The sequence below is a fragment of the Peromyscus maniculatus genome, chromosome 9 (genome assembly GCF_049852395.1).
Source record: "Peromyscus maniculatus bairdii isolate BWxNUB_F1_BW_parent chromosome 9, HU_Pman_BW_mat_3.1, whole genome shotgun sequence".
Taxonomy (NCBI): domain Eukaryota; kingdom Metazoa; phylum Chordata; class Mammalia; order Rodentia; family Cricetidae; genus Peromyscus; species Peromyscus maniculatus.
Genome location: NC_134860.1, coordinates 119,202,894 through 119,228,397, shown reverse-complemented (window position 1 = coordinate 119,228,397; position 25,504 = coordinate 119,202,894). Strand labels below are relative to the sequence as shown.

At 49.3% G+C, this 25,504-nt stretch overlaps 1 protein-coding gene across 17 annotated transcripts in view; it reads left to right on the top strand.

Annotated features, from left to right (window-relative positions):
* The window catches only part of Dock9 (dedicator of cytokinesis 9), a 279,931-nt gene that overhangs the window by 60,604 nt on the left and 193,823 nt on the right, over nt 1-25,504 (top strand). For 4 of the 17 annotated variants that reach the window (XM_076545587.1, XM_076545585.1, XM_076545594.1 and 1 more), the window contains exon 1: nt 1,449-1,674. The exons of 5 other annotated variants lie outside the window; for them this stretch is intronic. In XM_076545587.1, the coding sequence (XP_076401702.1) occupies nt 1,513-1,674 (162 nt within the window). In that variant the 5' untranslated portion in view covers nt 1,449-1,512. Of the gene's footprint in view, nt 1-1,069; nt 1,675-25,504 lie in introns of those variants that run through there. 8 more of the 17 variants (XM_076545583.1, XM_015997494.3, XM_015997489.3 and 5 more) reach the window with 5 other exon arrangements.

Sequence of the window (25,504 nt, the reverse complement as noted above, 5' to 3'; positions counted from 1 at the left end):
CAAGACACGTAGGCGTTTGGGGATCACGTGACAAGACAGTGTTTGCTATAATTCCCCTCACTCCATTACACGGCTCTCTGTTCCTTCCCCCAGGTACTCAGCTGTTCCACTTCAGTATTGGTTAGCTTTGGAATCTAGAGATGGAAATGGTTGTCTAGGTCAGAAATATTGCACAGCTCTTAAAAGAATGGTGACCAGCCGGGCGGTGGTGGCGCATGCCTTTAATCCCAGCACTCGGGAGGCAGAGGCAGGCGGATCTCTGTGAGTTCGAGGCCAGTCTGGGCTACCAAGTGAGTCCCAGGAAAGGCGCAAAGCTACACAGAGAAACCCTGTCTCGAAAAACCAAAAAAAAAAAAAAAAAAAAAAAAAAAGAATGGTGACCATTTTCTAGATGTGTGTGGTAAGTGGGAGGGCCTTCCCCACAGGGAATGGCAGGAGTCAACTTAGTATTCTGTCAGTGGAGAGCTTAGCTGCCAGCCCTTCCCGAAGAGTCACATGATGTACTGTAGTGTCATTGAGTTGACCTGTGGTGGAAGGACCTGTATGGTGGCTCAAAAGTACTAATACTGATTGTGAATGTGACCGCAGCAGTAGCTGCCTTTGCAGACTGTAGAGCTGCTTTAGAGGCACGTGGCCAGCCAGATGGGCAACTCTCTGCCTGTGTTCTCGTTTGCATCTTTGAGTGCCAGGGGTAGGGGAATCCATCTAAGCAGCGCACCCTTGCTTAGCCCTCTCCAGGGGAGAGCAGAGGTGGGCAGAAGTCAGGATCACGCAGCCCTGAGTGTTCTCCTGTGCGTGGCTGCAGCAGGCTGTTAGCCGCACTCGTAAGAGGTTGTTTGAAGCTTGCTTACACGTGTTTCCATAGCAGCAGTCGTCTCAGCATTTCCACTGTTTTTTAGACCGTCTCCCTCTTCCCCTTGGCTTCAGTGTTTCCTCGTTGATGCAAGATTAAGCAAGCCGCATATTTGGGTCAAGGAGAGCGATGTTTGCTAATAGAGATGCTGGGCGCAGCATTCTGGGAGAGTGACTTCCCACGGCACAGGATCCTTTGTGCCTCCAGCAGCATCTGCAGCAGGGTGGCTGTCTGGCACTGTTTCTTTCATTTTGGGCAGGTTGTGAGGCTCAGAGCCATCCCCGGCAAATTCGAGGAGCCCCACTTTCCCACCAACCCCAGGTTAATGTTCTGCACGTTTGTTCTCTGTGTGGCAGGGAAGCAGCTCAACGGAAGAAAACAGTGCTCTCACCGTCTTGTACATCTGAGGTGTGTCATCTTGCCTTTGCGCCTCCCACCTCCGTGCTTTACACAGGGAGCTTGGATTTTTTTTTTTCTTCTGTCAGGCTGTTGGGCAGGACCGGATTCTAGTGTGACAGTTTGGCACTTCCCTTCTGCTCGGTGCCGGTAACTGCTTGTCATGAAGATGGTAGAGTGGGAGCCTGTGTCTGAAGAGCCAAGGAAGCTGATGTGGAGATGGAGTAGAGATTTCTAGAAATCTGAACGTCCACACCTTGGGGATGGGTTGCACGACCAGTGTGATTCTCTTCAAAGGCATCCGCACCGTTTTTGAGAGAAACTGTTCGTACATGTGCAAGCAGCAAGGGGAAAGTAATGCCCTTGAGTACACGGCATACAGCTGGTCAAAAGAAGACTCAGATCTATTGATCTCCTCCTGCCTGGTAAAATGCCATCTCATTTAATTAACAAGTGCTTAATGGTGTTAGCCTAACGCTAGCCTTTAGCTGCAGAGCACCTCTTGTCTATTTCAGCATGCTGATGTGTGTGTGTGTAATGTGCATATATTGTCTGTATAAATGAGTAACCAGTGACCTTAGATTTAAAATCTGAAGCACCTATTTGGATGTGTGAGGATGCTATCTATGTATCAATGAAGACAAGCGTTAATTGTGTTTATGAGACTAGTTCTCTAAGGCAGTTTTACGGGCTTCTGGGGTCCTGGAATAGTCTTAGCAATGATATGTAGCAAAGTGCACATTGAGACATTCACATGTGACCCCCTTTCCTAGTAATGGTGAATTATTCAGCCTCTCTATTTCTTAGCCTTTTACTTGGCTTGTCTTACTAATGGCTGTGGTCAGTGCTCTCATTCAGGAAATGTAAAGAGATCATGAAAGAAAACTGTACTGGACACGAGGCAAATATTTATAATATTATTTTCTTAAAACTCAACTCTAATGTTTGTGAGTGAAGGGTCGTGAGAAAGAGCTGAGTTTGACCTGGCGCTTCTGTGTTCTGCCTGTGCTTGAAGAGGCGTCAAGTCACAGATGGGTGTGCCTCTCGGTGACCTCCTCTTCCACAGCAGGCTGTGAGGAAGCACATATTGGCCACCCCCTCCCTCAGGATGCCTTGCCATTTTCCCTTCTGTTCCCACCGCAGTTTTTGTTGAAATGAGTGGGGACAAGTACGTGTGAGAATTTGTGTGTGAGCCTTGCTGGCGGTTGCCCAGTCGGGCGAGGCACACAGGAAGGCAGGGGCGCTTCAGCACCAGGGAGAAGCTGCCGCGTGAGCAGGGGGTGCACCGTATGCACCTTGGGGTTGGATCTGCAGGAGCCCAGGGAGGGGATGCGTTTTGTGGAGGGGCTTATGTGATTAGCACTCGGAAGACTCAGGAGGAAGAAGGGAGACGTCATGTGAGATGTCAGAGCAGCTTGGAAGTCAGTGTTATATTTGGTACCGACTGTAAGTGGTGCTATATTAACTGTTGAATATTTTAAGCTCTGCTGCATTTTGAAATATCCTTTGGAGAATAGCAGATTAGAAGGACTAGCCCATTGCTCTTCTCTGCCCTATCACCCACTCGGAGTCAGCAAGCAGCCTAGGACCTTAGCTGGGCTAGCCAGGGTGGTGCTCCCACCTCGTGCGTAGGCTTGTGCTCCTTGGGCGGTTTACCTGGCTTGAAGAGACTCCGCCTGCTTTTCTTTTCCTTTGGCTGCACAGGACAGTAGTAACCTGCCTCTCGTGTTGTCAGACCTCAGGGCCTGGGTTTCTGACACACTGTTCCCGTACCATGTGAGCCACGGCTGGCCACCAAGATGCTGCTGAGTTCAAAGACCCCAGTGGGCTTCCAGCTCGGTCCGTGCTCCCAGATCCCCTTCGCACACGTCAGGCAGAGCCAGTCTTTGGAAATGGAAGTCAGGCCATGGTATTCCTCTGCTTAGGACCTTCCAGTAGCTCAGAGTCAAATGCAGAACCCATGCAGAGGTCTCCACAGTGGGGCCACCCACCACCACACACTTCCTCTGCTACCCCTGGTCACTTTTCCCTTTGTCCTTCTCAAGCTTCGCCTCACTCTGGCCTGGAGGCCTCCTGGGGCATTGCCATCCGCGTCTTGTGTGGCTCTTGCCTGTGTTCTCCTGGGGCTCAGTGAGTCACCCATAAATGCCCCCGTTAGCCCGCAGCACCCCAGCAAGCCCTGCCCATGGGCACTCCCTTGGGTCACCTCCATGTAAAGGGAGCCTGACCTAATCTTCAGACCATGTGGGTCCTTGTTGGGGTCCCCAGCTTTGGGAAGGTGTAGCTCTGGTGATGCCTCCAGCTTGTGACTCTGCCTGAAGTGTCAGCAGGTGACAGCTGAACTTCCCTACCTTAGAATGCCACCTCACCCTAACCGCCCAGTGCACACCAAGGGCGTATGCTGTTTGTGTTGGCATAGGCTGACGACCTGAGGGCCCCTAATCCTAGAGACTAGGTATCCCTGGTGTCTGCCCAACAGCCAGAGAGCCTCATGCCTGCACAGCCTCATTTGGGTCTCAGTGAAATTTCTTCCTCTGAACCAAGTTGCGCTTTCTCCCATCTGTATTGAAGCACACTGTGAAAGTGATGCTCGCTCTAAGTCTGGTTTGCTGTAGGTCAGTGAGAGGCAGGGTAGTACATCAAGGGGATCTACGGAGATGGCTTGTAGATGCAAGTTTTTCTGTGTCCCGCCCGGTCCCACAGCTGCACGGTCGGTCCCAAGTAAACACACAGAGGCTTATATTAATTATAAACTGTATGGCCTATGGCTCGGGCCTCTTGCTAGCTAGCTCTTTCATCTTAAATTAACCCATTTCTATTCGTCTATATGTGTGGCCATGGCGTTACCGGTCTGCTGCCATCTCGTTGCTCCTTGGGCGGTGGGTTGGCCTCTCTCCTCCAACTCCACCCTTCTTCATCTCCATCTTCTGTTTGAATGTCCCACCCAACCTTATTCTGCTTTGCCATTGGCCAAACAGCTTTATTTATCAACCAATGAGAGCAACACATATTCACAGCGTACAGAGAGACATCCCCCAGCAGTGGCTCAGTGGTTAAAAGTGCTTGCTGTTCTCGCAGAGGACCAGAGTCTGGTCCTTAGCACCCATCCTGTGGCTCACAACTTACCGTAACTCCAACTCCAGGGACTCTGAGGCCTCTTCTGGCCTAGTTAAACATCCACATCCACATGTGCATGCTTGTACATAGACACGCATGCATATATACATTAATAAAATATAATTTTTAAGGGGTGTGATTCTGGAGCCAGCTTTCAGTTTTTATGACCCAAATCCATTACTAGCTGTGCATTACTAGATGTGGGCGGTTTGCTTCATCTCCCTGCTCCTCATTCTCATCTGCTAAATACAGGTAAAATGGTACTTACCACGGGGACATAAATGAGTGACTTGTCCAAGGTTCTTAGGACACTGTCTGCATTGTAAGTAAAGTGCTAATTCTAAGTGATTGCTTTGTTGCTGGGTTTGGGGGTTTGTTTGTTTGTTTTTCTGGTTTTTGGTGTCCTTTTTATGGCAAGCCTGAAAGAATTTCTTTCCCCCGTATTCTGAGTGGTTGTGCTTTCCTGAGTAATAGCATAAGTGTGTGTGTGCATGCGAGTGTTTGTGTGTGTGCATTTGTGATGTTTTGAGACAGAGTCTGTCTGTCTGGCCTGGCACTTGCTTTGCAAACCAGGCCGTTTCTCACAGATACAACTGCCTCAGCCTCCTGAGTGCCATTTTAAAGGAATGCATCACCATTTCAAACTTTTTTTTGAGACAGGGTTTCTCTATGTAGCTGTAGCTGGCCTGGAACTGTCTCTGTAGACCAGACTGGCCTCAAATTCACAGAGATCCACCTGCCTTTGCCTTCTGAGTGCTGGGATTAAAGGCATGCACCCCCCCCCCCCAGTTACTTTTTTAAGGTTTTTAACTGGGCCGAAGCTGATAGTTTCAAACTCCTGAGAGACCTTTGACCCTCACCACTCTGACAGGTGGAACTACCAGGATTCTTAAATTGGTGTTAAGTCTCGCTTCTTATTTCCTGATCATCATTTATGACCGTATGCTTGTCCCATCTGCTTATTTTGATCTTATGAGTGTGAGTCACTTTTTGGAAGAAGGCAGCATGTAAATTAGCAAGCAGAGAACTATACAGTGCTGAAAAAGCCTCTGTGATCATGGGGAGGATTGTGAAGCTGAGCACAGATATTCGGAGTGCCGTCTTCAGCTCTGTAAAGTCGGGGGGTGTTCGGCCTCTCCTGGGAGGCTCTGTTTCTATTTAAACAATGAGGAATCAGCTCCATGGAGGGTGGTGCCCTGGAAAATGAACTTATCTGGTAAGTGTAGAATGATTGAATTTCAAATATATCCCACTTAAATATCTATGTGTTTATGTTCGTGTGTGTGGCTGCACGTGCGTGCTGGAGTGCCTGTAAATGTGTGGGTGTACCAGCATGTGGGGTCTAGAGAACAGACTCAGGTGCGTTCCTGAGGCACTGTCTGCTTCGATGTTTGTTTTTTGAGACAGGATCTCACACCAGTGTATTTATATCTAAAACATGGTTCTTGGCATGAAACTCAGTTCCTCTGCTTCCAGCGTCTCCCCAGCCTTATCCCATTTAAATGTTGACTGCTGAGTCAAGCAGAGTTGATGTGGAAGATGGAGTTGGGATAGATCTCATTCTTGAGTATAGATTTTTCCTCAAGCATTTTTGCTTTACAAAGCAATTGGATGAATTAGTTCACTACACCGGGGAGTTTGTCTTGATTGCTTGTTTGTGCTGGGTATGAAGCAGCTGTGGGGCTGCTTGCATCGACGTTGCTGGGAGGCTAGTGTGAGGGCCGCACAGGTTCCCGCTGGCTGGGAAGCCAGTTAGTCTGCGCCTTCCACAGAGCCAAGACTTAAACTGCAGCAAAGCATTGCCAGTTCCGCTTCCATGGTCTGAGAAAGTCCCATTTCACTCATGGCCAACATGGCCATATTTTACTTCCTTTCTGGAATTGTGGAAGAATTGAAAACCTAATGTGTTGTTCTGTGGTATATTCTGTTTCTGGTGATTATAGCTGAGGTGAAAGAGGCTGGTCAGTTAGAACCGTGATTGCTGCCGCATGCTAGGGAGTAATTCAGAGGCAGACTGCTTAAAGAGTACAAATGGAGGAAAAATGATCGGTCTTCAATTGCTGTTGGTGCGTGCATGCGTGTCTGTCTGTCTGTCTGTCTGTCTGTCTGTCTGTGTCTGTGTGTCTGTTCCTGTGTGTACATGTACTCCTGCACGTGTGGCAGCTAGAGGAAAACGTTGGTGTCCTTCTCAGAAACACGGTACAGGTCGTTTGAGACCGGTTCTCTCATTGGCTTGGCGCTCACCAAGGCCAGCCTGGCCCGTGACCCCTGTATCCCTCTTCAGTGCTAAGTACCAGTGCTCCTGCCATTTTTGTTTTATTTCTGGGGACTGAACTCAAGTCCCCCTTGAAGGCACTTTGTTGAGTGAGCCATTGCCCAGATCCTTGAATTTCTTTTGTTATTTATATTATTTGTTATTATTTTATGTTATCTATACCCCTTTATCTTACTGGGGTAATGCAATTCTATTTTATCCATTGTGAATTAATTTTTTTTTAAAGTTTTTCCTGGCTTATTACTATAGAATTTGCTAAATATCTTCGGTGGGGATTTAGCCTTTCTTAGCATCTAGAATTTTCTCTGAGCACTTCAGCCTCTCTGTACTAACTGGTCCTTCCTAATTACAAAACACAGTATTGGCTGTGAAGGTCTTTTGACTTGTTTGCTAATTTAACAGCCATTTATTGACTTTGGGCACTGGCAAAGAGAGCCCAATTGAAGATACTATCTCTTTGGCCACTAAGAGCCTCCGTCTTGCTGCCGTGTGTCTCTGTGTGTCTCTGGGATAGGGGTGCATGGGACGAGGGGCAGGCAGGAGTGGTAAATGCAAAATGACAGTGTGTTCATGAGCTTGAGGTTTTGGGCAAAGTAAAGGCTGCGTTTTGATTGTTCTGCTGTTCTTTTATGATGTCCTTGTCCTGCCCCATCTGGTGGGAGGAGCCTGCTGGCTCTCTTCTACTGGGGCTCAGATGCTTCATCGCCCCTTGGTTCCAGTGCTGGTCGCAGGGCCCTGGCAGTGAAGAGTTTGTTTCCCATGGTCCTTTGGTGCCCTACCTCACAGTGCTCCATGGGTTCTGTTCTCTGTTTAGATCTGAGCAGAGAGCCAGGCTGATGTTCAAGGAGCAGCTCGTTCTCACTCTGGAGGGCGCCCTGCTCTGTAGTGGCTTCTTCTTGAGAGTGCAGCAGCCGAGGAGGAGGGGACCTGTCTCCAAGGCTCATCAGCATCCACCATTTTACTTAACAGTGGGATTTATTTATTTTTAACATTTATTAAACTATAAACAGGCAGTGAACACTGGAAATTGAGCCGCCTTGTGTCCACTGTGCAGAGAAAACCATTGGTTTAAATATCTCAAGGCAACAGATTTGAGACTGTCATCCATGGATATAGATCATAGATATGCCGATAGAATACGTTGAGATTGATAAGGGTTTGAATTGTCTCTCCCCACCAGATTCAGATGCCCTGTTCTCTAAAGTGGCTTCTTTGGAGGGATGATCCTTGGGAGGTAGTTAGGGTTACCTGAGGTCTTAAGGGTAAGACCCTAATCTCAGCAGTGTGGTCCTATGATGCATTATAAGAGGCAGGAGGATCTCTGTGAGTTTGAGGCCAGCCTGGGCTACAGAGTGAGTTTCAGGAGAGGCTCCAAAGCTACACAGAGAAACCCTGCCTCCAAAAAGAGAAGAATGCTCTCACTGGTCCTGGGTGATTAAATAGGTGTGCCCCCCCCAAACCATGAGGGCCCTCACCAGATCTTGGCCTTCTCTATATGCCCTGACCACAGACTTCTAACCTTTGGAACCCTAAGAAATTAAAACTCTCACCTAGCCTGTGCTGTTTTTTATGGGCACCCAAATGAACTGATATACAAGAATGATAATACAGCATATTGTCTTGTATGTTGTTTTGAGATATCACAAATATCTTCCCATGTCATTTACAATAATGGTGTTTCATCTGATGAATGTAACATTTTATTTCACCTGTACTCACTACTGCATTCCCTCACCCCCACCCCGAGATTCCAATGTTATGGTAAGCATCCTTGCACGTGTTCTAAATGCCCGTCAGATTGCTTTTGTAGGAGTCCTCTAGGCCTGGGATACTTAGGTCAGGGAACACTTACTTTTGAAGGGTCTTGGCACATATTGTGGATTGTTCTGCAGAATGAGTAGTTTAAAGAATTCAAGACAAGGGCTGGTGATACGGCTCAGCAGGTACCGGCTGCTGCTTGGCAGCTGCTTGCTACCGAGCCCGATGACCTGAGTTCAGTTCCCGGGACCCCCATGGTACAGGTTGATAATGACTCTTGAAAGTTGTCTTCTGACCCCACACGGGTGCTGTGGCGTGTGCTCCTGTCTCTGCCCCCTATAATAGTGTTTAAAAATGTTCGTCAAGGCGTCGAGTTTGTGTCCTCCCGATGTGACACTGAGTGGGCACCTGACTTTTGCCCTCCACGGAGCTGTTGATGGGATTCTCTGCTACGCAGACTGCGGAGACTTGGATTTCTGTCCACTTCATCTGGCTGGGGCTCAACTGAGCACTGATTGTGCCTCTGCTTCTGGAAGCAAGACCATTAGCATTCCTCCATTTCCTAGGAGAATTCTGAAATGTTCCATCGAGGGGTGGAATGCTTTTGCTCTGGGAGGTCTTCCCCTTTGGGATTTCGTGGACATTCAGAGGGCAAGAGCAGCAGAAACAAGGAAAAGCTGAATGTCAGCAGACGAGTGAGGACCTTGATCTTCTCTCCACCCTTGTCTTTTCCACAGCCTGCTCGCGGGCCTGAGAGCGGAGCTCTGGCTTCCTTGCTTTTTAAAAGTAACATTTGCTTTCAGATTGAGGCTATGTAATTATTGTAGGAAGTTCAGAGATTAAAGAGAAGAATAAAGAGGAAGACAACTACCCATAACCCCGAAGGTCAGAAGTCATTAAGGCTTAGGATGTGGTATATTGTTTTGTAATGATTTTTCTCTGCATGTGAAAATACTAAAGTGGATAATATGCTAGGAGTCTCCTGTGCTCTTTTCACTTCTGTTTTATTAGAAGAGATTTCTATGTTCAGATTATCTTTTAAAACATGATTCAGATTATACCGCATACGTCCATTGTTATGCATATACTATATTTTACTTAGGTACTTCTGTTGGTGTACATTTAGATTGTTGTGAATTAAGTTTTACACCAAAGTACTGTGTGACTATACAGTTATTTTTGTAAGTCTGATTCATAAAAGTGAATTTATCAAGGCAAGAAGGACTTTTCTTTTCCTATTTATTATTATTATTATTATTATTATTATTTGAGGAAGGGTTTCTGTGTACTGCCCTGCCTGTCTTGGAACTCACTCTTAGACCAGACTAACCTCAAACTCAGAGATCTGCCTGCCTCTGCCTCCCAAGTGCTGGGATTAAAGATGTGCCCACCTGCTGCCTAGCTTATTATTTTATGTTTGTAAATATTATACTTTCATGTATTTATATGTACCACATTCATGCACTGCTTGTGGAGGCTAGAGAGATGGTATGGGATCCCCAGGAACTGAAGTTACAGATGGTCGTGAACTGTCACATGGATGCTGAGAACCAAACCCAGGACCTCTGGAAGAACATGAAGTGGTCTTAACCGCTGAGCTATCTCTCCAGACCAGGAAGGAGCTTTTAAAAGCCTTTCATGCATAGCATTTTATTACTGATGATTGACTGAAATCTCATTCTCAGCAACAGCGTTAGGGCTCAGTATATGATTGTGGTAAACATTTTGGGGAGATAGAAGGCACATCACTAAAACTCAAAATCTTTTTAGATCAATTTCAAATACTCCTTATTTGGTTATTTGTCTCTTAATTTCAATTTATTTTTTTAAAGTTACTACATGTATTTAATGTGTGTATGTGTGCATGCTCATGCAAACACGTGCAAACATCAAGTGTGGTGTGAAAGTCAGTTTGCAGGGGTCGGCTCCCTCTTCCCGTGTTTGACCTGGGGTTGAACTCAGGCTGTCAGGCGTGGTGGCAATCGCCTTTACCGCTGGGCCTTCTCACCAGCCCGTTTAATTTCTTTATCACTTGTTGCACTAACAGTTTTGTTATGGATGAAACACATAGCAGCCCTTTTCTCTGCAGCTGTTCCTATGACTTCCATGTGGAGAAATTCTTGCCTATCTGAGACTGGACAGTCACCAGCATTTTGGTCCCGGTGTCTCTTTACAGAATTGTCTGTGGTGCTTTAACAGTGGCAGAGTTGTGATTATGATAGACCCATAATATTTACTAGTTGATTAAGAAAGTTCGCTGTCTGGCCTTCATAGAAACTTGCTGACCTCTGTTTTAGTGGGCTTCAGATATACTTACATATGCGCCTTGATTGAGGTCCTGATTTGATACCTCCTTGCTTTCCTCCACTACCCATTCCCCCACGCCTGTGGAAAAGCCCACCCTGTACCCATCGTTATTGTCCTGCATGCACCAGAGAAGGCAAAGTTCTTGTCCAACTGCCAGTTTAATTGCATTACAGAAAAATGGAAATTAATTTGGAGAGAAATACATGAATTTGTTTTTTAAAAATACAGAATCAATGGGGGACTGGAGAGATGGTTCATTTTTAAAAGTGCTTACCATTCCTGCTGCGGACCTGAGTTGGGTTTCCAGCACCCACATCAGGTCATTCACAATTTCCTGTAACTCCCGTTCCTGGGAACCCAGCACCCTCTGTTCTCCTCAGGCATCTGCACGTCTATAGTGCACATGTACTTATACACACACACACACACACACACACACACACACACACACACACACACACTAAATAAATAAATCTTTAAAAAATGCTAAATAAATAGATTATGCTGCATAAGTTGCTGAACTAAGTAATTTTTTTTTATGTTTATAGACATATTTGATATGTAAGTTAAGTGGTTGGATAAAGCATGTATTGGCTGGAATTCAGAAGCTAAGGGTTAACTGAGGCATTTGTAAATTCCTTTTCATGGGAAATATCCTGTTCATAAGGCAGATCACACTAGTCTTTGAATGGATTTCTGGTTCAGTCTGATGAAGGAAAAATTCCATTCTAGCAGCTGCATCCTCCAGTAGCCCTGGTTTGTGTCTCCATTTTCCTGTCTTTGCTAACAAAGGAATGTCAGCAGAGAAGAACAGAGGTGTCAGAGGTGGTTCCAAAGCGGAGACAGACACACACACACACACATACACAGGGACAGACAGACATAAAGGGACAGAGACTGACACACACAGGAATAGACACACACACAGATACATACAGGGACAGACAGACACACACAGGGACACACACACGGGCATGCACACACAGGGACAGACAGACAGACACATACACAGGGACAGGCAGACACACACAGGGACACACACACACAGGGACAGACAGACACACAGGGATAGACAGACACACAGGGACAGACAGACACACAGACGCATACCCGCAGGGACAGCACCCCTCCCTACCTCTGATGGGGACTCTCCGTCTTTACAGGGTAAATGCTGATGTCCTCCATGGCTCCTATGCATTCTAAGGATTGTTAATGTCTAACTACCCAGATCTTACATCTGTGTGCAGTGTGCATGGCTGTGCTTGTATGCATGTCTGTACGGTTTTGCTGTCAACTTTAGTACTAAAATGTTGAATGAAAGGCTGTCTTACCATTTTTCCAATAACAGGTAACAATCAGAAACCTTCACTGAAGATGGTTTAGTGATATATTATAAGCAATGCATTTTCTAGCTGATGAAAAACAGCTTAGAAAACTCTAGCTGTGACTTACGAACCTCCATGGAGGGACAATTTAGAACTAGTGGCCAGTTGAGGTCCCTCCCCCCTCACCTCCCTTTCCCTCCGCATTCTCTGCTCTTCTTTTTCAATTCTGTCTTTTGAGACTGTCCTATGTAGCTGAGGCTGGTGTTGAGCCAGCCTCTGCCTCCTAAGTGCTGGGATTATATTCATATATACCTGACTTTCCTCTCTTCTTGAGGACGTAGGTCATGTCTGTGCTCCTCCTCTGGGGAAAGAGTTTGTTTACAGGGTTCTCAGATGTGAGTGAGGAGGGCCGTAGCCCACAGGTTGAATACCTTTACCCTTTCATGTCTTTAGTAATCTCCATGTATTTTCCGGGCTATGAAACAGGTAGCGTTGTTAGAGGGCCGGTCTTAGAAGTTACCTCTTCTCTGTGCTTTTATTTTTGAAGAGCTATTGCCAGAGTGCCTCAAATCCCCTTCGCTGACCTCCATAATTTCTCTAATTATCAAATGACCGTTGGATGCCCGCTAATCGTAGGGTGGTATGTGGAGGAAGAACCCACAGATGCTGGTTCCTGACGCTGGCAGAGCTAATGAGTAGATGGACTTGAGATGGGGGTGAGGCTGGGTGACAGGGGAGCCCACTGGAGTCCCTGGCAAAGAACTTAAGGAGATTGAAGGGAGGCACAGGACCCTTTTCGGATGACACGTGGAGGAAGCCGAGGCCTTCTCAGAGCTTCTAGTTTACTGCACAGTGTGGCGCGGCCTCATCGAGCTGGAAGACAGGTGTGGAGGCAGAAAAGTGACTGAAGTGTCCCCACAGAAGGAAGCAGGGACAGACCATATGGGTCTTCATTCTGGTATCTTAGAGAACCATACACCGGAGATCATCGCTACCGTTTGGAGCCAGTGCCTGGCTCCGGAGCCCATACTTCTGCACACTCTCCTGCCTGGTTCCCCCAAGGGCTGGGATTGCGGCCTGATCCCGGAAATTTTAAACGAGGAAACACATGGTCAGATTCCTGTTTTAAAAAGATCACTCAGGCTGCACAGTGGCTGGTGGGTTAGAGAAAAGGAACTTCACTGATGAGGTCATTCTAACAGGGACGGGATGCAGGGGACTGAGCTAAAGTGGTGTTAGAGATGGAGAGAACATACCTACGTTAAAGGGAATCCAGCCAGAGACAGGCAGGTAATCCAGGGAGGAAGGAGGAGAAAGGGTTCTGCCCCAGATGTTCTCCAGGGTGCCACCCCCTGCTGTGTGCGTGTGTGTGTGTGTGTGTGTGTGTGTGTGTGTGTGTGCGCGTGCGTGTGTGCGTGCGTGTGCGTGTGCGTGTGCGTGTGTGTGTGTGTGTGTGTGCGTGCGTGCGTGCGTGCGTGTGTGTGTGTGTGTGTGTGTGTGTGTGTGTGTGTAAAGGGGAGGTTTTACTTGCAGGCATCCTCAGTATTGAGGGGTAATGGTGGATCCCAGCAGAGAGATGAGTGATGTCTCACAAGGGAGCCACAGAAGCTCGTGAAGCCTGGGAGAGGGTTCAGAAAGGAGTACAAGCCCTGGGAAATAGGAACGGAGTCGGGGTCGGAGAGGTGCAGCAAGCCTGCTGCTGCAGGTGTGCAGAGAGGGTGCTGTGAAGTAAGTGCATGGCTTGGGGAGCTTTGCAGGATGTGTGTGTAAGCCGCTGCCTCCGCCTTGCCAGTGCCACCGTCCTTGATTCACTGAAATTCCTAACAGTATGTTGTGTGTGCGGTGCACTTCTGGGCACCACAGCATCTGAAGAGACACCCCCCCCCTTTGCCCTGTAGAAGGGCATTCTGCCAGACAGCGGAGTGACTGGTGAGAGAACAGCTGTCTTCTGACACTTCCTCCATCAGAAAAGCTAACATCTGTTGAGAGCTGACTACTTGCCACCCTGCTCTGAGGCCTCTGTGCCTCTGTTTACTGTTTTAATCCTTAGGATAACACCATGGGCTGCATACTGTGACGACCTTAATTTTATCGATGGCGAGATCAAGGAGCAGAGGAAAGGGCAAAGCCATCCAAAGTTCTGCAGCTAGCTGAGTAAGAAGGCCAAGTTCAGGCCAGTGTCTGGTTCTGAGCCCAGCTGGTTAACCACCGGAGTGTGCCTGCCAGTGCCGTCGTCCAGGCCATGAAGGCAGTGTGTAAAGGCTAAGTCAAGGCGTGTGGAGAAGTGTTCAGAAGTGAACGAACCTGTCAACAGCTGATGGGTGAGAAAAGCCAGACAGCAGCTGAGCAGGAGTCCATCCTGGTCTAGCGTGCGAAACAGACGTGAATCCAAGGAAACAACTGTTAAATTCCACACGGGATCAAAAGGTCTGTGCGCACCTGCTGGCCTGGAGAGCAGGAAAGGAGCCGAGGGTGCTGTCTGAGCCAGGCTTTGGGGGGCCAGCGCAAGGGCCCAGGATGCTAGGGTGTGAGTGTGGGGGAGGCTGTAGGGGAAGTGGACGGCCTGCTCTTGGGTTGCTTGAGGAATGCTGAGAAGTTCAGTATTTGGGGCAGGACGAGCCAGCCAGAATGACAGGAACAGCCTTGTGGGCTCATCAGTCCGTGCTCCAGCCTGAAGCCTGCACAGGGCTGGATGGGGGCTGGTCCCTTCTGCCACTTTGGATTGGGGTCACCATCAGCCAGAGACGGAGGCCTGCCCAGGATAAAAGCTTCAAGCTCCTCTGGAATGTCAGGGTACGTGAAGGCTGCATGTTGGAAGTAGATGGCAGCGCCAGGTCCTCCGAAGGTGGCCATGCTGCACATCGGGGGGGGACACATGCGTGTGGTTTGGTTGAGTTTGGATGCCAGAGACAGACCCAGCTTGTGTAGACCCCATCAAGTTTCCAAGTTGGAATCCCTGCTTAAGAAAAAGAAAAACATGAATACCAGGTAAAGTCCAGCCCTCTGGGAGGAGCGCCTGGGGAAGTCCAGAAGCTTCCCAGCACTCCTGCCTGCCTGGCAGCAGGTGCCTGAGGTGACCCCCGGCTCTCTCCTGCAGGTGCCTCCATATGGTGCCAGGCTTGGTGTTGGTCTCGTCTTCATCTAGTTCGGGTCAGCCCAAGGTCTCAGCAGGGTCTTGGAACCATGGTAGTTCTTCTTAGGTTTCTCCCAAGGAGCATCTGCTGCTGTTCCCTGACACATGAGAAAAACCCAGGGGAAAGGCTCCCGGGGACCTGGAGGGGCTGAGGGCTCCCGTGAAGGCGCCTCTCTCTCCAGCTGGGGCAGGGATGAGGGGCCTCTCTCTCCAGGCTGGGGCAGGGGTGAGGGGCCTCTCTCTCCAGGCTGGGGCAGGGGTGAGGGGCCTCTCTCTGCAGGCTGGGGCAGGGGTGAGGGGCCTCTCTCTCCAGGCTGGGGCAGGGGTGAGGGGCCTCTCTCTCCAGGCTGGGGCAGGGGTGAGGGGCCTCTCTCTCCAGGCTGGGGCAGGGGTGAGGGGCCTCTCTCTCCAGGCTGGGGCAGGGGTGAGGGCCTCTCTCTCCAGGCTGGGGCAGGGGTGAGGGGCCTCTCTCTCCAGGCTGGGGCAGGGGTGAGGGGCCTCTCTCTCCAGGCTGGGTCAGGGGTGAGGGGCCTCTCTCTGCAGGCTGGGGCAGGGGTGAGGCGCCTCTCTCTGCAGGCTGGGACAGGGGTGAGGGGCCTCTCTCTCCAGGCTGGGGCAGGGGTGAGGGGCCTCTCTCTGCAGGCTGGGGCAGGGGTGAGGGGCCTCTCTCTGCAGGCTGGGGCAGGGGTGAGGGGCCTCTCTCTGCAGGCTGGGGCAGGGGTGAGGGGCCTCTCTCTCCAGGCTGGGGCAGGGGTGAGGGGCCTCTCTCTGCAGGCTGGGGCAGGGGTGAGGGGCCTCTCTCTCCAGGCTGGGGCAGGGGTGAGGGGCCTCTCTCTGCAGGCTGGGGCAGGGGTGAGGGGCCTCTCTCTCCAGGCTGGGGCAGGGGTGAGGGGCCTGTAGCAGGGAACTAGTGACTCTAGAGTTTTGATTTATCAAAGGCATCTGGGGGCTATTTTACTAAAACGCCTCACCTAGACTAAACAGTTTCTTAACCCAGTTTTAGTGGTTTCATTCCAGTCAGTGAGGGAGAGGCGGGACCTAGCAACGGTGACCTCAGTTATGCTTGGGAAGTGAGTTCTGTCACAGTAAAGCAGGAGTGAAGAGTAAATCAGTCTGTTTGGGTGGTGCCTTGGACCTGGCCTTGGAGAGAGGCCATAACTGCACTTCCAAGGATAGGAAACCATTTGGGAAGATGCCTGGAGGCTCCTTGGCTTTCTTCCCCACGTCTACACCCTGGCATTTAGAAGCCCCCACCCCCACCCCTGCGCCTCACCCTCTGGGGCTCAGAGCCCCCCACTCCCCACCCCTGCGCCTCACCCTCTGGGGCTCAGAGTCCCCCACTCCCCACCCCTGCTCTTCACCCTCTGGGGCTCAGAGTTCCCCACCCCCACCCCTGCGCCTCACCCTCTGGGGCTCAGAGTCCCGTCCCCCCCCACCCCTGCGCCTCACCCTCTGGGGCTCAGAGTCCCCCACCTCCCCACCCCTGCGCCTCATCCTCTGGGGCTCAGAGTCCCCCACCCCCACCCCTGCGCCTCACCCTCTGGGGCTCAGAGTTCCCCACCCCCACCCCTGCTCTTCACCCTCTGGGGCTCAGAGTCCCCCACTCCCCACCCCTGCGCCTCATCCTCTGGGGCTCAGAGTCCTCCACTCCCACCCCTGCGCCTCATCCTCTGGTGCTCGGAGTCCCGTCCCCCCCCACCCCTGCGCCTCACCCTCTGGGGCTCAGAGTCCCCCACCTCCCCACCCCTGCGCCTCACCCTCTGGGGCTCAGAGTCCCCCACCTCCCCACCCCTGCGCCTCACCCTCTGGTGCTCAGAGTCCCCCACTCCCCACCCCTGCTCTTCACCCTCTGGGGCTCAGAGTCCCCCACCCCCCACCCCTGCGCCTCATCCTCTGGGGCTCAGAGTCCCCCACCCCCACCCCTGCGCCTCACCCTCTGGGGCTCAGAGTCCCCCACCCCCACCCCTGCGCCTCACCCTCTGGGGCTCAGAGTCCCCCACCCCCACCCCTCCGCCTCATCCTCTGGGGCTCAGAGTCCCCCACCCCCACCCCTCCGCCTCATCCTCTGGGGCTCAGAGTCCCCCACCCCCCATACCCTTTTATTCACGTCAGAACTTAACAGTGTCGGTGTGTGAATGATCTCAGCTAGATGTTAGGTTTCATCTGTTTTTAAAAGTCACACCGTGACATAAATAGCTGAGTGACTGGTGGCTGCCGAAGGGCATTTGCATTTTAGAAGGGAGTTTGTGAACCAGGGAGGCTCTGGCTGGCTTTGTCATTTCCAAGCCGCAGAGTGAATGGAGCCCGTGTTATGCCAGACTGTGCGGCTCTGGTTTTTGTTGTGATGTGGGAGAAAGATCTCAACCTCCCTTTTCTGCTTTCTTTTCTGCATAGTTTCCCTTAGTTTTCTAGAGCGTGTTTCTAGTTCTGACGCGGGAAGGCATCACTTCTGATGAGTGGTCTTCCCTGGGGCTGTGGCCTCCCGGGTGAGTGTGGGAAGCTGGCACCCCGCTGTGGAAGCTCTGCCTGGTGTTCTTGCGACTGAAAACACCTGCAGGCACCTTGTTCCCACTGAGATCCCAGACCCTCTTGCTTTCACGTTCAGTTCCCTGCCTGGCTGGCGTGGGCTTCAGGTTCAGAGCACAGCGCGGCGACCAGAGAAAGTGAAGAGCAGTTAAAGTTAAAGTTAAGGCCTCTTCCTGGCTGTAGCTGAAGTTGGGCAGCAGAACCACCTTCCACCCATGACCTCTCTCGGGTCCCTGGGTCAGACCTGACCATTGCGTTAGCATGTGAGGTTTTGGGGGTCTACAGGGGAGGTGCCAGGCAGAGCCCTAAGGTGAGGTTTTGGGGTCTACAGGGGAGGTGCCAGGCAGAGCCCTAAGGTGAGGTTTGGGGGTCTACAGGGGTGGTGTCAGGCAGAGCCCTAAGGTGAGGTTTGGGGGTCTACAGGGGAGGTGTCAGGCAGAGCCCTAAGCATTTTACTTCCCCCCTGCAAATAGACACCATTGCCTTATTTTTTTTCTTTTTCTTTGTTAGATTTTACTTTTATTTTATATGTATTAGTGTTTTTCCTACATGTCTGTATATGTACCATCCATGGCTGATGCCCATGGAAGCCATAAAAAGGTATGGAATCCCATGGAGGTCGGAAGGGGATGTTAAATCCTTTGGGCTGGAGTTACTGATGGCTGTGAGCCACCACGTGGGCACTGGGAACCAGACCCAGGTCCCCTGGAAGAGCGAGCAGCAAGTGCTCTTAACTGCTGAGCTCTCTCTCTGGCCCCTTCTTTTTGTTTCTTAATTTCTATTCCAGTAGGATTTCGTGAGTTCTTTCTCAAGGCCGGCAGAGCGCTGAGCCCCCCCCCCCCAGCCCCCATTCCCACTTTCACTTTCCAGCCTGAGGGGTCAGCTGCCTCCTGGGCCGGGCTGTTGTCTTGCAGAAGGATGCAGGCTACTGTCCAAACCTGACTCTCGTGACCAGCTCTGTCAGACTGGTGGAAACTCTGATGGTCTGTGCAGATGTGTGTTTATCTCAGAGGCTGGACCCGGTCCAAAGGCAAAGCCTGCAGCGATGGTCTTAACTTTGAAAACAACCTCTAGCGACCACAGACATGTAAAACCTTATTTGTTTGTGTAAGTTTTAATCGCCCTCATTCTGTTAAAAACAAACATTAGAGAGAAGACAAAACGGAGAAGGTATTAGGGCTGTGTATGTTGTCTGTCCGGCAGCCAGACATAGGGCCAGGCTATCAACAGGTGAACTGGAGGAGAGAGAGAAGACCGGTGACCCCGAGATACTTAGGGGAGATCTCACTAAAGCAACTTAAAACTGTATTTGTTTTCTTTTTTGAAAAGATATTTTAAAAAGATACATTAGGTATCTTCTCCTTGGCCACGTCTCTTCTCTCCCGTCTCCCACCACCCCCACCTGTGTGTTTTGCGCGGGGTGTGTGTGTGTGTGGGGGTGGGGGTGGGGGGTGTATGCACATGCCTGATGGTTTGTGTTCATAAGTGCTCCTATGACTCAAGCTCTGGGCCCTACCCACCCACCCTCTGAGCATGGGCAGAATGGACTGATTAGTTGGAAAGACTGTTGAAGGAACTCAGGAATGGGTGCCAGAAGATTCGTTCCTAAAACAGACTGTACTGAGCTTGCTATGTCTGTCTCTTTGAGTGGAGTCCTTTTATCATTGGAGGAGGAAGAGGGAGCTGGCCCGTGCCTTTAGTTCCTACTCGTCCAGTCGTCTGTGGCCGGGAAATTTCATAACAAATTCCCAGGATGTGATGGCTTGGCTGCTCTACAGTGAGTGCCTCTGGGGTTGTGGACTAATGTTGATCACCCATAGTGGAATGTCATTATGAAGATGGCTGTGGTTGCTATGTAGATAACTTTGGATTGTCTACTGTGATGGACAGTCTGTACCACACTGGAAAGTCGAGCAGAGTGAGATCGTATAATCTAGAAACCGTGGTGTGCCTCCAGTTTAGGCTGAGTTACCAGAAACTCTGAGTTCTCTTTCAGGGGCTCCGTTAGATGTGTTGTCATGGGGAGGGGGAGGCCTGGAAAGAAGAGGTAATACCCAGGACTGTGGGGCCTGTTCCCACCCAGGACTGTGGGGCCTGGCCCCATGGGTCTTCTTCTTTGAAGGAGTTCACCAAGACCCTGGAGTTGGAAATTCTTAAAAGAGTCGGCAGCATGGTCTGGGATTCTTCCGACATCGTGTGGATGGAAACCAAGGCCAGGAATGTCGTAAGAGCACTCGAGGCTACAAAGGGCCTCCGGTGCTCGTAATTGGCAGCAACATTTTCTGTTTGCCCGCCCACCTGCCTGGACAAAGCCACCACCCTCAGTTGATATCCAGAGGGTAGACACAGTCTGAACCAGCGTGGTGGGGTGGTTTCTACCCTCGGGGGCTTCCCTTCCTTTGAGGGAGTTCATGCACTCAGCGGTATGCGTGCACACAGAGGGTAGACACAGTCTGAACCAGCGTGGTGGGGTGGTTTCTACCCTCGGGGGCTTCCCTTCCTTTGAGGGAGTTCATGCACTCAGCGGTATGCGTGCACACAGAGGGTAGACACAGTCTGAACCAGCGTGGTGGGGTGGTTCCTACCCTCGGGGGCTTCCCTTCCTTTGAGGGAGTTCACGCACTCAGCGGTATGCGTGCACACAGAGGTGTGTGTCCCGGCTCCCTTGTGCCATCCCAATAACTCTTCTCTGAATGTAGCTGCTGCTCGCTCCATCTTCTCCACCGAGGGCCCACACTAGCTATTGTGTGGGGGGAAAATTGAGTGGCCCTGTCCGGTGTCACCTCGGCCACCATCTCCGTGGTGCTTCTGGTGTTTGCACAGCGTCTTGGAGAAGGCTGTTTGCCTCAGCCTCAGCATCTGGGGACACAGTAGGCATTGGTTTTGTTAGTAAAGGTCAGGACTAGGCTAGTTTGCTGTTAAGGCAGAGCAGATCCCTCTCCAACAGTGAGGTTAGAAAGCAGCGTGCTTCTAAATTGTTCTTGTTATTCCTACATGGAAGTGTGGTTTTTAAATTTTATTTTATTATTCTTTTTATAATAAATATACATGAAGTCGGGGGCGGGGCAAGAGCAGTGTTTCTGACTGCCTGGCATTTGAAGTCCTCATCATGAGCTGTGTCTGTAAAGCAGGCATGAGAAAAGCATCCTCAAGAGGAAAAGGTCGATGCTGTGCATGCCAGCGTCCTGGGAAACAGTTGAATGTGGATGGAGAGAAGTGTTGAGAGAATGGGGAAAGAGGGATCGGATGAGTGGATGGATTATCTCACATCATCACCATCTGCTTTGGGTTCAGATGTAGCAAGTGGGAATCTAGTGGGCAACCAGGAAGCGAGTTACCACAGCCCTCGAGAGGTCTTCACAGAGATTCTGAAGTGAGGGCTGAGATGGCAAACAGAGGCTTCATTTTGAGATGGGACCCAATGAGTTGGCAAGTCATGCATGCTTGGACTCTAAGGAGTTCAACAAATGGCTAGTGTGAAATTACCTACAAGGGCCTCTACTAAGCCATTTCCCTATGTTTTCCAAAGCCTCTCAGCCTGTGTGGACCCTAGGGGCAGCACCCCATGAAAGTCATGTCTTCCAGAATAAATACTGGTTCACAGAAAAGCTGAGATGGGACTTTAGAGTAGACTTCACATACATGGGGTTTCTTTGAATTTCAGAAAACCTGCTTTTAGACTATCCCTCCTCCCCTGGAAGAAAGCTATGCTGTTTGCTTCACCACAGGCAGAGACTTTTTTTTTTTTTTTTTTTTTTGCAAAGACAAAGGAAGGTAATGGATTATAAAATCTCCCATCAGAAAAATTCTTTGGTTTGATTATTGGAACAACATGGGCAATGCAGGATGCTCGAATAGTTAACTAGCTGTGTGATGCTTGTGTGGACTTCAGCTCGAGATGGCTTTCAAAGGCTCAGCATAGCTATTGATGAATGGGAAGCACGCATTCATCTTGGGTGTGCTGAGGATCTGGAAGAAGAGATGGAGCTTGCTCATTGTGTCAGGCTTACACAATGGTTGGATACAGTGTGAGAAGGAGTAGCATTGTGTGTGTGTGTGTGTGTGTGTGTGTGTGTGTGTGTGTGTGTGTGTGTGTGTGTGTTACCATGGTACCAAGGGCTCTGTCCTTGACCAGGGTCCTCTTTCTTAGCGATGTCATTCACTCTCATTGTTTTAGCCACCACTTGCCTACACGTGGCCTGCATCTGAGGGTCTGTGTTCCACCCACATTCCTGTGTGGTCATTATTGGAAAGACTGTTAATGACTTCCTGCTTAGCTCAGGTTGAAACACACAGTCTTAGTGGCCATGCCACAGCCAACAAGGCCTAGTAAGAGGTGCGTTCTGCTCCCCGAGCAGGCTCATTGGCGCTCCGCTTCCCCATCACTGCACCGACCCACCTGTGTCTTCTGTGTATTACAGGGATCTGGACTCAGGCCCTCAGGCTTGTGCATCACTTTACTGAATGAGCTCAAACCCCAGCCCAAAAATTATATATTTTTGACAGAAAAATAGTTGCTGTATTATAGGGTCTAAATTTTTGCTAAGCATAGTCCTGATATATTCCTGATGTCTCTGTCTCTCTCCCACTCAACACACCACACACACACACACACACACACACACACACACACCCCAAAAATATATAGAAAGAAAAGAAATAAGAGCACCTTCTACTTTATGTATAGCTAAAAAAGTAATTAGGCCCATGAGATGGCCCAGGGGAAGGGTGCTTGCGTCTAAGCCTGACAACCTGAGTTTGATCGCTGTGACCCCAATGATGGAGGGAGAAAACCTGCTCCTACAGGTTGACTTTTGGCCTCCACATGTTCACTGTGTGTATGTGTACACACACAAATAAATGTAATTAAAAAATTTTAATAACATTAAAAGCAAAATTAAAAGGGAGGAAAAAAGACAGTAAATTAGTTGATCTTGATGAGGAATGTAATCATAAATATATGTCCATCCTATATTTGTATATGCACCTATGCGATTGTATATAATTAGGATGACTCTGTAAGTGTAGTTTATGATTACATATAAACAGCATGGCTATCTATAAGTAGAATTACAGGATGAATATGCTGACCTGTCTGGACACATTCTCTTTGTCACAAGATCACCCGTGTGGAAGTCATTCCCTTCATAGACAGGGCAGGACTTCGCGGTCTCATCACTGTTGAAGTCTTTGGTGTGCGGACTTGTGCATTGTAGACGTTAGCAGCATCTCTGGCCCCCACTCACTGATGCCGGTATCCGTCTCCCTTTGTATGAATCATGACAAACAAACAGGATCTCTAGATATAACCAAGTATCTCCAGAGGAGTAAAATTTCCCAGGTAGGAGGACTGGGCACCCGTCAGCCCCGAGCTGCAACCCCGACTGTCTGGGCCCCAGCTTCTGCTAGGTTTCATGCATCCAGCTTACCACTGACAGTGGCTGTTCAGCTCTGAACTTCTCCTGAAGTAGATGATGTCTTCAATGATTGATTGATTCTATTTTTTTTAAATTTTAAAGCACTTATACAATTCTTTGTTGTTGTTGTTGTTGTTTTTGTGTGTGTGTTGGTTTTTTGAGGCAGGGTTTCTCTGTGTAGCTTTGGAGTCTGTCCAAGAACTTGCTCTGTAGACCAGGCTGGCCTTGAACCCACAGAAATCTGCCTGCCTCTGCCTCCTGAGTGCTGGTACTAAAAGTATCTGCCGCCGCCGCCGCCGCCGCCGCCACCACCACCACCACCACCCGGCTATAATTCTTATTCTTGATGAGCCAGCTTTTGCAAGAAGTTTCTCTTCTTATCCTACCACCCCTTTTTGTTTGTTTGTTAGTTTGTTTTTGAGACAGGGTCTCTTTATGTATTCCTGACTGTCTTGGAACTCACTATGTAGACCAGGCTGTCCTAGAACTTAGAGAGATCTGTCTGTCTCTCAAGTGCTGGGATAAAAGGCATGCATCACAACCACTTCTTTCATCCGCCTTCCTTCCATGAACATAGGATTGTCCTCCTGGAATCCCAAACACTGGATTTGAGACCATGCTAAAGCTTTTGGTCTTTGCACAAACTGGAAAGCTAAGAAAGCTGCAGTGAGCTCTGACATCTTAACTTTTAACAGTTAACACATTCTGACATTGCCAGTTCCACTTGTGAGTGTGTGTGTGTGTTTGTTTTAATAGTCCCTCTACATGAAAATGTGGCAGTGGTTATGGTTTTGTTTTTTTGTTTTTTTGTGGTGTTTTTATTTTTGTTTTTCTTTTCTGTATTTTAGTATTTCTGCTTGGCCAGAATAAATATTGGAAGCTAATGACAACACCCTGATGTCAGATTTATAATACACATGAAACTACTTGAAACTTAAAAAGTTGTATATGGGTATAGAATACTAAATATAGTTCACATTGCATTGATATGAAAGTGTACACGTGTACACATATATTACATTTATTGCATGTCTGTGGATGTATGAGTGGGTACACTGGTATCATTTCACCCATGTGGAAAGACAGATTGAGGGGGTCAGCTCTCTCCTCCACCATGGGGTTTCAGGGCCTGAACCCCAGTGTCATGTACGGCAGCGAAAGCCCCTTTTCCCACTAAGCCATCCTGCTGGCCCTGAAGGTCTATTTTTGAATGTATTGCATGATCTCTTTTTCTTTTTGTGGTAAAACCTCTTATTCTTGGCTTTCCAACATAAGGACATTCTATGTATTAGCTATATAATTCTAATTATAGTGAGAAAAAATTTAATAAACCTTTAAAAGCATCTTTAATTACTTTCTTTAACTGATCATGAATAAACTCTATTTGAAGGGGACATTTTTTCTCATGCAGACCCTAAAAGTGCTACTTGTAGATACAAAAACATGTACTAAAATCTCTTCCCCCAAAGTCCATTGGCCCCAGTACTAAGAACAGGCCTGTCACGATGTACTTGTGTTGGCTGTAGATATGAATGCTTCTGTATTCATATCTGGGGTGGAAATTTGGAATGGTCGGAAATGGAGCTGCGATTGTGTGGGACATTGTTCATCGCGATCTTCGAGTTTCTGTGACACACACCATGACCTCCAGAGACTCAGCATGGACCTCTAGTTTTGACTTGTGTGTGGTACGTTGTGACACGTTATTTATCTTTGTTTTGGTCTGAACTCAATCATGTGAAGGAGGGCCCTCAAAACTGAACACCTTGAAGTGACACCCAGCAAAGCATGCTGTCCCCCATCACTGCTTTCCTCCACCAAGGCCACCCATCTTCCTTTCTACGTCGTCATGTCTTCGTCCTGGCTGCGTCTCCCTAGGACGCTTCGTTTGTTTAAGCCAGAGCTGGGTAATCATGGACAGTTTGCATGCGAGTGGTACACCTTTCCCTAGGAATTCTTTTTCCTACCCGGCTCCCCAGAAGTGGCTGCGGAGGAGATGAGAGGCAGGCGTCCAGCTGTGGGTGACACAGACTCGGCCGTCTGCAGGGTCATCGAGCACACTGAAGGTGGCGGTCTCCAGAGGGGTGACTCTGTGGTCTTGTACTCGGTCCACAAGGATCAGGTCGCCCTACCGTTATGTTCCTGGGAATCATGTAGGTCATGGGAAGGTTTAGTTTAGATGATTACTTTTACTACTGTCCGTGCTGTGGAAAGGGGGCTCTGTGTTTAAAGCCTTCAACAAGGGGCTGGGGAGACGGCTCCGTGCTTCGTACCGGCTGCTCTTGCAGAGGATCATAGCAGTTTCCCCTGCCCATGTTGGGGGCTAATAACTGCCCGTAACAACAGCTCCCTGGGATCTGTTCTCTGCAGACACCTGCACACACGTACACACACGTA